Source organism: Zingiber officinale, chromosome 5B, assembly GCF_018446385.1.
Source record: "Zingiber officinale cultivar Zhangliang chromosome 5B, Zo_v1.1, whole genome shotgun sequence".
Taxonomy (NCBI): domain Eukaryota; kingdom Viridiplantae; phylum Streptophyta; class Magnoliopsida; order Zingiberales; family Zingiberaceae; genus Zingiber; species Zingiber officinale.
Genome location: NC_055995.1, coordinates 90,433,745 through 90,448,402, shown reverse-complemented (window position 1 = coordinate 90,448,402; position 14,658 = coordinate 90,433,745). Strand labels below are relative to the sequence as shown.

Below are 14,658 nucleotides of genomic sequence, written 5' to 3'. Positions count from 1 at the left end.
TTCCCCACAAGGAGAGATCAATATTGGAAGGTTAAGATGAAGGAAGGGCTCAGATAAAGCTTCAACCAGGGAAAGAAAGATTAACAATCCACAAGAATATCAAAGGTAGCCCCTATCTCCCAAAAGGAAGAGGATAGATAGATTAACAATTTGAGAAAGATAATTTTTTTTTAACTAATCAGGCAACAGATTAGGCCAGTGTCACTACTGAACCAATTTAAATTCCAATCAAAGTGAGTATATATGCTAATTCTGAGTAGATTGAAGTGGCCTTGAATTCCTAGTTTAACCAGTTGAACTGAATGCACCCAGATCAAAACAAACAGAGGATGGAACTGGAGAAAATATGATATTATGAAGAGCCATGACATGAATTGAAATTAATAGTCACAACAACAATTAGACAGCAAAATGAGAGGAGATGGGGATAAATATTGTACCTTTCATTCTCCATAAGCATAAGCACCAGCTCTGATCACTTTTACAAGATACAATTTTGAACAATACAAACAAGAAGAAGAAGGATTAGTGAACAACAATGACATTGGTTGGATAAGTGTTCATGCTTTGCAATTAACAAAATGAGGAGGTGGTTTTGGTAATTTTACCAACATCACATCAGAAACCCCAAAGCAAGAGTCGGGGAGGCAAATCACTTCGCCGAGGGCGGCGCCGCGGCGGCTTTGGCCTCCTCGGATTCCGCCGCGGCCATCGCCTCCGCCAGGGACGCGAGCTTCTGGAGGTTGAGGCGGACGACGGTGTCGGCGAAGAGACGAGTGTCTTCCTCCGTGTTCCCCTCCGGCACGTCCACCACATACGATTCCAGGACCACCGCCCAGGGCGCGCCCTCCCCCTCGCCCTTGGGGCGCACCTCGTCGACGGTGGTGACGGATCGGTAGTTGCGGAGGCGGTGCTCGCCGCCGACGATGGTGAAGCCGGTGACCCGCCCGGCCTCATCGAGAACGTCGAGTCGCTCGGTGCTGGTACTGGCCGGCAGGCCGGAGATGACACTGACCTCGCGGAGGCAGCCCGGGCAGATCTCCCCGTCGCCCTTGATGGCGCAGCTGCGGATGAAGTGCTTGTAGGCCTGGGGCCGGTCGAAGCGGCGGACCACGGACCAGACGATGTCAGCGGGAGCGCGGATCCGCTGGGCGAGGAGGGAGGAGCACTGTGCCGGGTCAACATGGTACCGATGATGGGATGCCACTCGGGGGCGCAGATCGGAGTACTCCTCAGGCGTAAGGCCCGCCGGGATCTCTTCCTCCGCCGGTGGAACCGTCGTCGCCGGGGATCGCAATGGTGCTCCGTCGCCGCCCTCCTTCTCCATGGGTCGGTCGGCTCGGAGTTGGAGTTGGGTAAGCGGAGGCGGTGGCTGGTAATAATAAAAAATAAATAAAAGTCTTTGCTTTTAATTATTTCTGCACTAGACGGCGGAAATAATGGGGCGGCGTTTTTGGGGGTCTTATTTTATGGAAATTTTCAATTTGGCCACTTCCAACTTAAGAAAAATACTTCCAAATTTAGAATTCGGTATTAATAGTTATATAATTTAGTATAATATCTTAGGGGTGATAGGACGCGTTGTGAGTGACCCTGGAGGTAAGGTGTGGTCGAGAGTCAAGTTGATATGGTGGTTAAAATTAAGATGAGATGGTAGTCAAAGTCAGGATGTACGTATCTGGATGAATCACCTCTCAGAAGCAGGTCTCCCAGGATAAACCCAGGCGGCCCTATATCCAGTTGGACATACGAGATCTAGCTCCTCACTTCTCCTGTGCATATCTCACAGCATATAGCCGGTCGGGCCATATAGTCGACCGGACATATTGGGCTTAGTTCCTCACTTCTCCTATGCAAGTCTCTCAGTAAATAGTCGGTCGGATGGCCATAGAGTCGGTCGGGTGCCCATAGAGCCGGTCGGACTTACGGGACCCAGCTCCTCCACTCTTCCAATGTAAAGTTCTCAGCATACAACCGGCGGGACATACGGGGCTCATCTCCCCATTCTCATGTACAAGTCTCTCATCATATATCTGCTCGGAACTAGAGTCGGTTGGACCTCCAAGCTTAGATCCTCATCACTCCTAGGCGCGACTCCCAGTTACATCCGCCCAGTCTTAGAACCGATCGGATCTCCTCTAGGAGACAACATTATTAGGTAATTGTAACAATTTGTCAGAGAATAATAGCTACTCACCAGAGAATATTCCTTTATTCTAGCATATACACGCAATTGAACCTTCCTCTGCTTAGAGGAGGACTACTGTATATACTCCATCACCTGACATATTTTGACACCAGACATTCTGCGCTGTCTCATTATTATGGAGGTTATGAGAGACAGTATAAAAAGGGGGTCATCTCCATTGGTTAGGTACGTTTTTACACGTAGAAACATTCATACATACACACACATAGGGATGTGTACCATTGTTCTACTATTTTATTGTTCATCTTATTCTCCATTTCACTTGGCTAATGTTCTAATTTGAGCATCGGAGTGTCTGTGCCAGAAACCCCTTCTCTAGCTTGGTGACTAACGCTTCCTTCTCCCAATTCTTGTCTCTACTATGCAAGCTCGCTCGGTGTCACTTTACTTCAGCTCACAATCTTCACACGATCAATATCGAAGTCACCTACAACCCTTGTAGCTAATACATCATCTCCCTCGCTTTCAGATAGGATCAAATTTGACATCATTTGTGGGAACTTCACCTGAATTTGAAACACTGAGATGGAAGAGGCTGGAAGACTCACTACCGTTACCTTGTCACAAAAAGACTTGAAGTTGCTAATAGCTACTCAAGCACAAAAGTTAGCACAGCAACAACATGCAATAGCCGGATGCCCTTTATAGAACAACCTTACTATATCAATGTCGGACCCTCACATCGAACGAGGGATCTGAGTGGAAGGCCCAATGGGGTTCCAATCAGTTCCTACTCCTTTGGCAGACTTTGTGCAAGTGCCTACTCAGCTTGAGTAGCTTGCCACCTGTACCGCCCTCCCTGATCGTGTATCATAGGGCACTATTTCGCACCCCATTTGATAATATGTGACGAGCAAAAAGGCCCCAAATATCATCTTCTGGAGATACGTCCACTCAGGACCTTCGAAAGAAGAAAGTGTCGATGACTAGTATTTCCCCTAAACTAATAAGTGTACCGTTCTCTCAAGAAATTTTAGAAAGACCGCCGAGTCACTTCTTCCCTTTAATGATAGGAGAATATGGAGGAGCGACCGACCCAAAAGATCATCTACTTAAATTTGAAAACGTAGTTATCCTTCATAAATACATAGATGACGTTAAGTGTTGAGTGTTCCTTACCACCTTCTCCAGCTCGAGGTAAAGATGGTTCAGTCGGCTCCCGGTTGAGTCCATTTGTTGCTTCAAAGATTTTTGCAAAAGCCTTCCTACACCATTTTTCCATCAGGCGATTCAACCAAGTGGCGTTAGATGTTCCGTCCGCCACTTCCGAGATATTAATAAGCATTTTCTCCTAAGGTCTTTCAGAAGGAGAACTTTTCCGTGTCCTCATTAGAAAGCTTCCAAAAGACTTCGACGACCTGCTGGGGAAAACAATCAAATACATTACCGTTCGAAAGTAGGTGACTGTTGCAGCTTCTATCGGTCAAGTTGGTTGAAAACCACCACCACCTTCGGTACTCCCTAGAAACTCCTGCCCTAATCTTCCGCTAGTCTGGGAAGAAATAGCAATGCGGAAAGTGGATCAGTCACTATCTGTACGGTACATACATTTTTGTGACTACCATCAATCTCCTCATCATGCTATAAGTGAATGCCATTAGTATGCTAAGAGGCTCCGTCGAATGACTGAGTCACGAGAAGAGAATAAAGGATCATCCTCACTCTTCTCCCAAGGATCTCCTCTAAAAACATAGTAGGAAGAGCCTAGCAGACGCTCGGATCAGACACCCAATCGATATCTACACATAAAGTCTAATTAGCATTGATCCTGTCCGAACGCTGAATCGATGGACATTGGGCACGTGGCGCTCTTCCAACCGATGACGTGGATCTCTGACCGGCTGTATGGATCTCCGGCGAACCTGCAAAGAAGTCGGGCCGGGAAGGGGTTCCCGGCGACGACCCTCCGACGCTCAAGTCAAACAAGAGGAAAATGATAGTGGCTTTGAAGATGTGAGATCGCGTGATTGTGTACCTCCACCGAAGTCTGAGGGCTCTTATATAGAGCTATGGGGAGGCTCAGGCACACCTAACGAGGCGTATACGTGTCCTTTGCCCATACCTTAGAATGGGCTTACCAGAGGAGCATGCCTAACACCATACTGCTACAGTCCGAGAACCTCTCTGATGGGACAGCCGAACCTTCTGTCGTAAGATTTTACGTATGGTTTGATCGTTGAACATGCCGGTTGTCAGAAAATGTCTCCCAATGTCCCCTTGTCCATTTGTCTCTTCTTTCCCCGCGCCGAGCATCCATCCGCTCGGCAGGCATCAGTCCGACCGGTGAGATTCCACTCCACGTTCTCTGGTCGGCTGAGACGGTTCCTCCACCATTGATGCTTTACGCCTCGGCCGAGCGGGCTGCCCACTCGGCCCCGCGACCCTATTCACCATGAGCGTTGGAAACCCAACTCCCCGTTGGGCTGTCTTTGATTCCGCTCGGAGCCTTCCGGCCGGTCGACCCTACTCCTCTCCGATCGGCCATTTGACTTTTGACCTCTACGTGTCATTGACTCCCCTCAAAGGGGGTCCCGCTTCCGTACCGCCGGATCACTTGCCTCCCCTTCAAGTCTAGTCGAAGGAGGCGATTAGTCCGACTGACTGGACCATCAGTCACGCCGAGCGGCATCTATATGCAACTATCCTCTGCTTGGCCCCCACGGGGGAAGCTATAAGGTCAGTCAACGCCAACATTCCTCGGATCTCTTCGAAGTTTGCGCCAATCTCCATCATTAAGGCCGAGCACGCGCTCATTAAATGCGCTCCAGTAGCTGAACTCCACGTGGCGATGCTGCCGTCATCGTACGGCGGCGTGGTGGTGTCCGACGGGATCGAGGCGGTTCGAAATGGATGGCCCGATGCGTGCTTCGGTTCCCGTGACCTGCATCCGACGGTGGAGGCCGCTCGGGCCCAACCCTATAAAGCCTTCGCCTTCTCCCCCTCCTCGCCACATTTGCGTCTTTGCGTGTCCAGTATCTTCCTTTGGCGTTTCAGTGCTCCGGTGATCTCGGCTACTTCTTCCGGCGACTCCGTGTTCCTCCTCGATCTCTATTTTTCTCTGTAATGCTCTTCTTCTTTCTTATCTTTGGTTTTCTTTGCATTTCTTTCTCGAGTTTTGGTCCTCTGGGCGCTGTCTCACTTGTCGTCCTCTTCTTTCTATCATCTGCCTTTTGTGGTTTCGTCCGTTCGGACAATGGCTAGCTCCTCTCAGCCTCAAGATCAAGCCCTCGGCCCATGGTATACTACCATGGAGTCGCGCTTCGATCTGCGTGACGCCGATATTCTGATGGACTCTTTTGAAATCCCTTCTGATTTTGAACTTATCTTACCCTCCCCCTGTTGGTTGCTACTCGGAAAACCTAGAGGTTCCACTGTATACAAAGGTCTGAACCTTTTCCTAGCTACCATGTGTTCTTTTAAATTAAATTTTGGATTGCCTGCGGAACTTAACACGTTTGATCCAAAACTTAATCTATTTGTTCTTTTAGGTTTTGACTTGGATCTCCTGCGGAACTTAACACGTTCGACCCAAGTCGCCTTAAGTTATTAATTCCATTAAATATTAATTTCCATAATTGGTTCCCAGTACTGACGTGGCGAGGCACATGACCTTCTTGGATATGGGAGCAACCACCACCGACTAGACAAAACCTTTTATAGAAAGCTAATATTTAATTTCCTAAAATAACTTTAGGTTAACCGAAAAGAACAATCAAATCACAAGGAAAAGAAAAAACAAAAGAACACAACATCGAAAAACATATTCGAAATCCTAGAATCGTAAGCCTCTTGTATTTGGTATTATTTCCAAAAATAACTAGTATGATGCGGAAAGAAAAATTACTAGTTATACCTTTTAGAAAGACCTCTTGATCTTCTACCGTATTCCTCTTCTAACCTCGGACGTTGTGTGGGCAACGATCTTCCGAGATGAGAAACCACCAACCACCTTCTTCTCCTCCTAGCTAGGTTCGGCCACAACAAGGAAGCTTTACCAAGGATGAAGAACAAAACATCAACCAAGCTCCAAGAGATGCAAGCTTTCTCTCCTTCTTCTTCTTCTTCTTCAAGTAGTATCCGGCCACCGCAAGAGCTCCAAGGGAGATGAAGGATTCGGCCACCACAAGAGGAAGAGAGGGAGAGGATGATGGCCGGCCACAACACCAAGGAGAAGAGGAAGAGAACAATAGAAGTTGTCACCCATGAAGGCACCCCTACCCATTTTTTTATATTCCTTGGCTTTGGCAAATAAGGAAATTTATTTATAATAAAATTTCCTTAACTTTCCTTGACAACAATTAATTAAGAAAAATTAAATAAATTTTCCTAATTAATTGTATATGGCCGGCCACCTCATGTAGAGCAAATAGGATAATTTTAATCAACAATTAAAACTTCTTTATTTGTCTTTGAAAATTTTAAAAAATAAAATTTCCTTATAAAATCCCTTCATGGTTGATAAAAAGAAATTTCTATAATTTTAATTTTCAACATGTGAATAATTTTTCAAAGAGAAAAAAATAAAATATCTTTCCAATCTACAAATAAGGAAAGAGATCTAATCTCTTTCTTTTAATCTTTTGTAGATCTTTTAAAAAGAGATATTTTAATTTTAATTCTTTGTAATAAATTATATCTTCTACATAATAAAAATTAAAATTCTTTTTAATTTAATGGGGGCCGGCCACCTAAGCTTAGGTTCAAGCTAGGGCCGACCTCCCATGAACCAAGGCTTGGCCGGCCCTAGCTTGAACCACAAGCTAGCTTGGCCGACCCCTTTCTCATGGGTATGAAGGTGGGTATAGGTGGGTATAATACTCTATAAATAAGATGCTATGATAGGGACCGAGAGGAGGAATTGGTTTTGGTCTCCCGATAAAATTAAGCATCCCATGTTCGCCCCGAACACACAACTTAATTTTATCAATAATAATTCATTCCACTAGAGAACTATTATTGAACTACCGCACCAATCCCAAATTATATTTTTGGGCTCCTTCTTATTATGAGTGTGTTAGTCTCCCTGTGTTTAAGATATCGAATGTCCACTAATTAAGTGAGTTACTGACAACTCATTTAATTAATATCTTCATCCAAGAATAGTACCACTCAACCTTATCGTCATGTCGGACTAAGTCCACCTGTAGGGTTTAACATGACAATCTTTATGAGCTCATCTTGGGGACATTATCAACCTAAATTACTAGGACACAGTTTCCTTCTATAATCAACAACACACACTATAAGTAATATCATTTCCCAACTTATCGAGCTTATTGATTCATCGAACTAAATCTCACCCATTGATAAATTAAAAAAATAAATATGAAATATATGTGCTTGTTATTATATTAGGATTAAGAGCACACACTTCCATAATAACTGAGGTATTTGTTCCTTTATAAAGTCAGTATAAAAGAAACGACCTCAAATGGTCCTACTCAATACACTCTAAGTGTACTAGTGTAATTATATAGTCAAGATAAACTAATTCCTAATTACACTATGACCTTCCAATGGTTTGTTCCTTTCCATTTTGGTCATGAGCTACTGTTTATAATTTATAAGGTATTGATAACATCATCTTCTGTATGTGACACCACATACTATGTTATCTACAATATAAATTAATTGAATAACTACAACAAATGTAGATGATTTGACCAAATGTGACTCTTTATTCAAAATAAATGTTTACAAAAGCTTAGGCTTTCAGTATACACTCTAACAATCTCCCACTTATACTAATGACTAAGCTGTCATATCTTCTGCCATACATCTGATTCCCATTCCCTCCACATGCCGATCGAAAGCTTTTGCCGGAAGGGCCTTAGTGAAAGGATCTGCCAGGTTATCTGCTGATGCAATCTTGGCGATAACAACTTCTCCTCGTTTCACGATATCTCGTATCAGGTGGTACTTGCGCTCTATATGTTTACTTGCCTTATGAGCTCATGGTTCCTTCGAGTTTACAACTGCACCACTATTATCACAATAAATTGTGATGATTTTGGGCAAACCAGGAATCACATCTAAGTCCATTAGAAAGTTCCTGAGCCATACTGCTTCTTTAGCTGCCTCAGAGGCTGCTACATACTCAGCTTCCATGGTTGAGTCCGAAACGCATTTCTGCTTAACACTCCTCCATGCAATGGCTCCACCTCCTAAAGTAAACACATAGCCTGATGTAGACTTACTATTGTCCCTATCTGATTGGAAATATGAATCCGTGTATCCCACAGGGAGCAAATCATCTGCTTGGTAAACTAGCATATAATCTCTAGTCCTTCTCAGGTACTTTAATATATGTTTTACCACAGTCTAATGTCCTTGTCCAGGGTTACTCTGATATCTGCTAACCATGCCCACGACAAAACAGATATCAGGTCTCGTACATAGCATTGCATACATTAGGCTTCCTATAGCCGAAGCATAAGGAACTGCTTTCATGTCCTCTATCTCCTTTGATGTCTTCGGAGACATCTCTTTAGATAGAGCTACTCCATGCCTAAAAGGTAAGAAACCTTTCTTGGAATCCTGCATGCTAAAACGAGCAAGGATTGTATCTATATATGAAGCTTGGGACATACACAACATTCTTTTCTTGCGATCCCTTATAACTTTGATCCCAAGAATGTGTGCACAATCTCCTAAGTCCTTCATATCAAATTTTTTGGACAACCATACCCTTACGTCTGATAATACCTTGACATTGTTGCCAATTAACAAAATATCATCTACGTATAGTACAAGAAATACCACCACGTTTCCGTTACACTTCTTGTATACATAAGACTCATCCGGACACTGAATAAATCCATATGACTGGATTACTTCATTAAACCAAATGTTCCAAGACCTTGAAGCTTGCTTCAGTCCATAAATGGACCGATTGAGCTTGCATACTAGATGCTCTTTGCCTTTTTCAATGTATCCTTCTGGTTGCTTCATATGGATGTTCTCTTCAAGACTTCCATTAAGGAAAGCTGTCTTGACATCCATTTGCCAAATCTCATAATCCATATAAGCAGCAATGGATAAGAGTATCCGGATAGACTTAAGCATGGCAACCGGTGAAAAGGTCTCCTCATAATCGATTCCCTCTTTCTGAGTGTACCCTTTCGCAACAAGCCTAGCTTTGAAGGTTTCTACCTTCCCGTCTGTCCCTCTTTTCCTTTTGTAGATCCACTTGCATCCAACGGTTTTTACACCATCAGGTGGTTCTACAAGCTCCCAGACTTTATTAGAGTACATAGACTCTATTTCAGAATTCATTGCCTTTTGCCAAGATGCTGCATCTATATCTTGGAGTGCTTCGCCATATGTTCGTGGATCAGGTTCATGTTTACCCGGGATCAAGTCCGAAGACTCTCCCAAAAACATGAATCTTTTAGGCTACCTTACAACCCTCCCACTATGACAAGGCACTGTCTGTGGTTGTGTATCATGTGTGACACGTGTTGCAGTCTCTTGTGGTACTTCATCTTGTACTGTTGGTACTGAAGTAGACGTGTCCTCTCTAAGTTCTTCTAAAACAACTTTACTACTGGGCTTGTGATCCATTATATAGTCTTCTTCTAAAAACTGGGCATTGGTGCTAACAATGACCTTCTGGTCTTTAGGACTATAAAATAAACCACCTTTCGTTCCTTTGGGATACCCCACAAACACGCTAACTTCTGTACGAGATTCTAACTTATCAGCATTTGGTTTCAGCACATGTGCTGGACTACCCCATATCCGAATATGTCTTAGACTGGGCTTTCGCCCATTCCACAATTCTGTGGGAGTAGAAGAAACTGATTTAGAAGGTACTAAGTTCAGAATATACACTGCTGTTTCCAGAGCGTATCCCCAAAACGAATTTGGTAATTCCGAGTAACTCATCATCGATCTAACCATCTCCATAAGAGTCCTATTCCTTCGTTCTGCCACACCATTCTGTTGGGGTGTACCAAGTGCGGACAGTTGGGATTGAATCCCGGCCTTTGATAAGTAATTCCTAAACTCTCCTAAGAGGTATTCGCCACCACGATCAGATCGTAGTGTCTTGATACTTTTAGCTAGTCGTTTCTCCACATCAGCCTTGTACTCTTTGAACTTATCAAAGCACTCGGACTTGCGGCGCATTAGGTAAATATATCCGTATCTTGAATAATCGTCTATGAAAGAGACAAAATATTCAAAACCTCCTCTTGCCTGGACAGACATAGGACCACATAAATCAGAGTGAACCAATTCTAACACTTCTTTGGCTCTATACCCCTTGGCCTTAAAAGGCCTCTTGGTCATTTTACCTTCCAAGCAAGATTCACAAGTTGGAAAATTTTCCAACTCTAATGAACCCAAAAGTCCATCGGCCATAAGCCTCTGAATCCTACTTAAGTTAATATGACTAAGCCTTAGATGCCAAAGATATGCTTGGTTCATTTCTGAAGGTTCTTTTCTTTTATTAGAGTTAGAAGATGAGTTATAATTTTCCATGTTTTGCTTTGTGGGAGAATTTGGATTTAAAATATATAAATTGCCAACTAATGTACCAGAACAGATAATCACTTTATTTCTCTTAATAACTACATCGTTACTAAATGAAACTGAATATCCATCCATAAACAGTTTAGAAACTGAAATTAAATTCTTTCTAAAACTGGGTACATAAAGACAATTTCTTAAAAATAAATTTCTATTTCTATTAAAAGATAAGTAGACATCTCCCACTGCAACAGCCGCCACCTTAGTAGCATTGCCCATGTAGACGGTAATTTCTCCTTCAGATAGTCGTCGGGTTTCCTGGAACCCCTGCAAGGAATTGCAGACATGATCAGTGGCTCCCGTATCTACACACCAGGTGCTGGTAGATAACACCGCTAAACATGTTTCAATAACTAGAGCATGAAATATACCTTTGTTGTTCTGATTCCTACGAGGACAGTCCGCCTTCCAATGCCCTGACTGCTTGCAGATGAAGCACTTGCCCTTCGGCTTCTTCATTCCAGCTTTAGGTCCCGTACTCTGAGATTTATTCACTTTCTTTGCTGAACCAACTTGTTTCTTCTTCTTCTTTCCTTTCGGTTTAGAAGTAGAACCATTTTCAGCATAGTGAATATGAGAATTGTGACAAAACCTGAAGTTCTGTCAGTAGTTCCGCCAATGAATATACCCTTTTGTTCATATTATAATTCAGGCGGAATTGCTCAAAACTTCTAGGTAGTGTTTGGAGGATCATATCGATCTGGGTTTCCCCATCAATTTCTCCTCCAAGGATCTGTATTTCGTTCAGATAAGCCATCATCTTTAGGATATGATCCCTCACAGGAGTACCCTCTTGCATGGTGGCTGTCATCCTGATGACCAAAGAGTTCCTTGAGATTGTTCATAATATCATAGGCTGTTGGTAAATCTTGATGCTGATGTTGCAATACATTTGACATTGAAGCCAAAATGTAACACCGCGCCATCTCATCTGCTTTTACCCATTTCCTATGATATTCAATCTCCTCTTGGGTAGATTCACTAGTGAGTGCATCAGGACAAGGCTCGGTCAGTACAAACTTATAGCTTTCAGCAGTAAGAATAATGTCTAGGTTTCTTTTCCAATCTATGTAGTTAGGACCAGTAAGTCTATTCTGTTATAGTATGATGGACAGTGGGTTGAAAGTCATCCTAAGAATCACAAATAACTTTTGGTAAGAACTCTAAATTTAGAATAATATTGATTCCTCAAACAATACTATTTTAAATTAACCAACACCTCAAAACACCGCGAATATTGTATGCCACGATAGTGTGGACGTATACAAATTCAACATTTGTAAAAGGAGGGTTTAACCCATTAATTTTACTATCTTGTCAACCTAACTTTTTGACAAATAAAATTAATAGTTGGTATCCTTTGGTCACACGAATAATAGCAGTGACTCCGATGGGGAGGATACTATTTGACGTGCCTAAGTATATACCATTACTTGACACTAAGTTCATTAATAAGATTGTGCCCCTTCCGATGGGGAAGATCACACGCTCTTAATTAACTTCCTATAGTCATCCAGAATGGAAGTTTGTTCTAGTGATCCACTAACAAGCTCATCCGATATGGAGGAAGGCACTCAGAGCCAACGCGCAAGCTTGTTTGCATCACTTACAAAACAGTAATGGAGACCGTGGAATTTATTTAAAATTCCTCTCCCACTTAGATATTTATAAATGAGGAATTTTAACTATGCTAGCCTACTAGACTTGTATACTAACATGCACACACAGCACAATATAAAAGCAATAAATGAAAAACTAATTTTCAACTATTATGACTTTTATCTATTGTTGTCCTCCGTGTGTCGCCAACCCTAGCTGCTGCCATCTTTGGCCACCGCCACCAGGTCTAGCTGTCGCATCCATCTTGCTCCTTGTTCCGCCGCGCCTCTGGTCCTCAGAAGGTTCCACGCTTTGCAAGATTCGATCCGCGACATAAATAAAATTTTACAATTTTAATCCTATATTCCTCGAAGGAATGTACATGTAAACTAGATCAAACATAAAATAAAAATTTACATCCATCGATCCTATATTCCATAAAAGGAATGTACATGTAACTAGATCAAAAATAAAATCCTAATAAAAACTAAATACAACTCCTGCTGTATTTTATAATACAATCATGCACACACATATAAATTGCCCTTGACATGTCCAAGGATCCAATCACACACATAAAAAAAACTATAAGCCATAATAGTTGGATCCTGCATCCACAAAGTTAGCACATCCTATTATTAACCTGCCTAAATTATGTATGACATGTGCATAATTAAACTAATACCAAATACACAGAGGCAAAACCCTAGCTCTGATACCAATTGTTGGTTGCTACTTGGAAAACCTAGAGGTTCCACTGTACAAAAATTTTGTACAAAGGTCTGAACCTTTTCCTACCTTTTCCTAGCTACCATGTGTTCTTTTAAATTAAATTTTGGATCGCCTACGAAACTTAACACGTTTGATCCAAAACTTAATCTATTTGTTCTTTTAGGTTTTGACTTGGATCTCCTGCGGAACTTAACACGTTCGACCCAAGTCACCTTAAGTTATTAATTCCATTAAATATTAATTTCCATAATTGGTTCCCAGTACTGACGTGGCGAGGCACATGGCCTTCTTGGATATGGGAGCAACCACCACCGACTAGACAAAACCTTTTATAGAAAGCTAATATTTAATTTCCTAAAATAACTTTAGGTTAACCGAAAAGAACAATCAAATCACAAGGAAAAGAAAAAACAAAAGAACACAACATCGAAAAACATATTCGAAATCCTAGAATCGTAAGCCTCTTGTATTTGGTATTATTTCCAAAAATAACTAGTATGATGCGGAAAGAAAAATTACTAGTTATACCTTTTAGAAAGACCTCTTGATCTTCTACCGTATTCCTCTTCTAACCTCGGACGTTGTGTGGGCAACGATCTTCCGAGATGAGAAACCACCAACCACCTTCTTCTCCTCCTAGCTAGGTTCGGCCACAACAAGGAAGCTTTACCAAGGATGAAGAACAAAACACCAACCAAGCTCCAAGAGATGCAAGCTTTCTCTCCTCCTCCTTCTTCTTCTTCAAGTAGTATCCGGCCACCACAAGAGCTCCAAGGGAGATGAAGGATTCGGCCACCACAAGAGGAAGAGAGGGAGAGGATGATGACCGGCCACAACACCAAGGAGAAGAGGAAGAGAACAATAGAAGTTGTCACCCATGAAGGCACCCCTACCCATTCTTTTATATTCCTTGGCTTTGGCAAATAAGGAAATTTATTTATAATAAAATTTCCTTAACTTTCCTTGACAACAATTAATTAAGAAAAATTAAATAAATTTTCCTAATTAATTGTATGTGGCCGGCCACCTCATGTAGAGCAAATAAGATAATTTTAATCAACAATTAAAACTTCCTTATTTGTCTTTGGAAATTTTAAAAAATAAAATTTCCTTTTAAAATCCCTTCATGGTTGATAAAAAGAAATTTCTATAATTTTAATTTTCAACATGTGAATAATTTTTCAAAGAGAAAAAAATATAATATCTTTCCAATCTATAAATAAGGAAAGAGATCTAATCTCTTTCTTTTAATCTTTTGTAGATATTTTAAAAAGAGATATTTTAATTTTAATTCTCTGTAATAAATTATATCTTCCACATAATAAAAATAAAAATAAAAATTCTTTTTAATTTAATGGGGGCCGACCACCTAAGCTTGGGTTCAAGCTAGGGCCGGCCACCCATGAACCAAGGCTTGGCCGACCCTAGCTTGAACCACAAGCTAGCTTGGCCGGCCCCTTTCTCATGGGTATGAAGGTGGGTATAGGTGGATATAGTACTCTATAAATAAGAGGCTACGATAGGGATCGAGAGGAGGAATTGGTTTTGGTCTCCCGATAAAATTAAGCCGCCCCGAACACACAACT

The 14,658-nt window shown here is 42.0% G+C and overlaps 1 protein-coding gene across 1 annotated transcript; it reads right to left on the bottom strand.

Annotated features, from left to right (window-relative positions):
- Positions 1 to 347: 347 nt before the first annotated feature.
- LOC121984951 (abscisic acid receptor PYR1-like) lies at positions 348 to 1,500 on the bottom strand. Its single transcript, XM_042538143.1, has 2 exons — positions 609 to 1,500; positions 348 to 478 (listed from the first exon to the last, which is right to left on the bottom strand). The coding sequence occupies exon 1, from the start codon at positions 1,325 to 1,327 to the stop codon at positions 653 to 655; it is 675 nt and encodes a 224-aa protein (XP_042394077.1). The 5' UTR covers positions 1,328 to 1,500; the 3' UTR covers positions 348 to 478; positions 609 to 652.
- Positions 1,501 to 14,658: the final 13,158 nt, after the last annotated feature.

What these genes read in the sequence shown, in the direction of transcription:
- LOC121984951 (XM_042538143.1), bottom strand. Translation starts at nt 1,327, where the DNA reads ATGGAGAAGGAGGGCGGCGACGGAGCACCATTGCGATCCCCGGCGACG.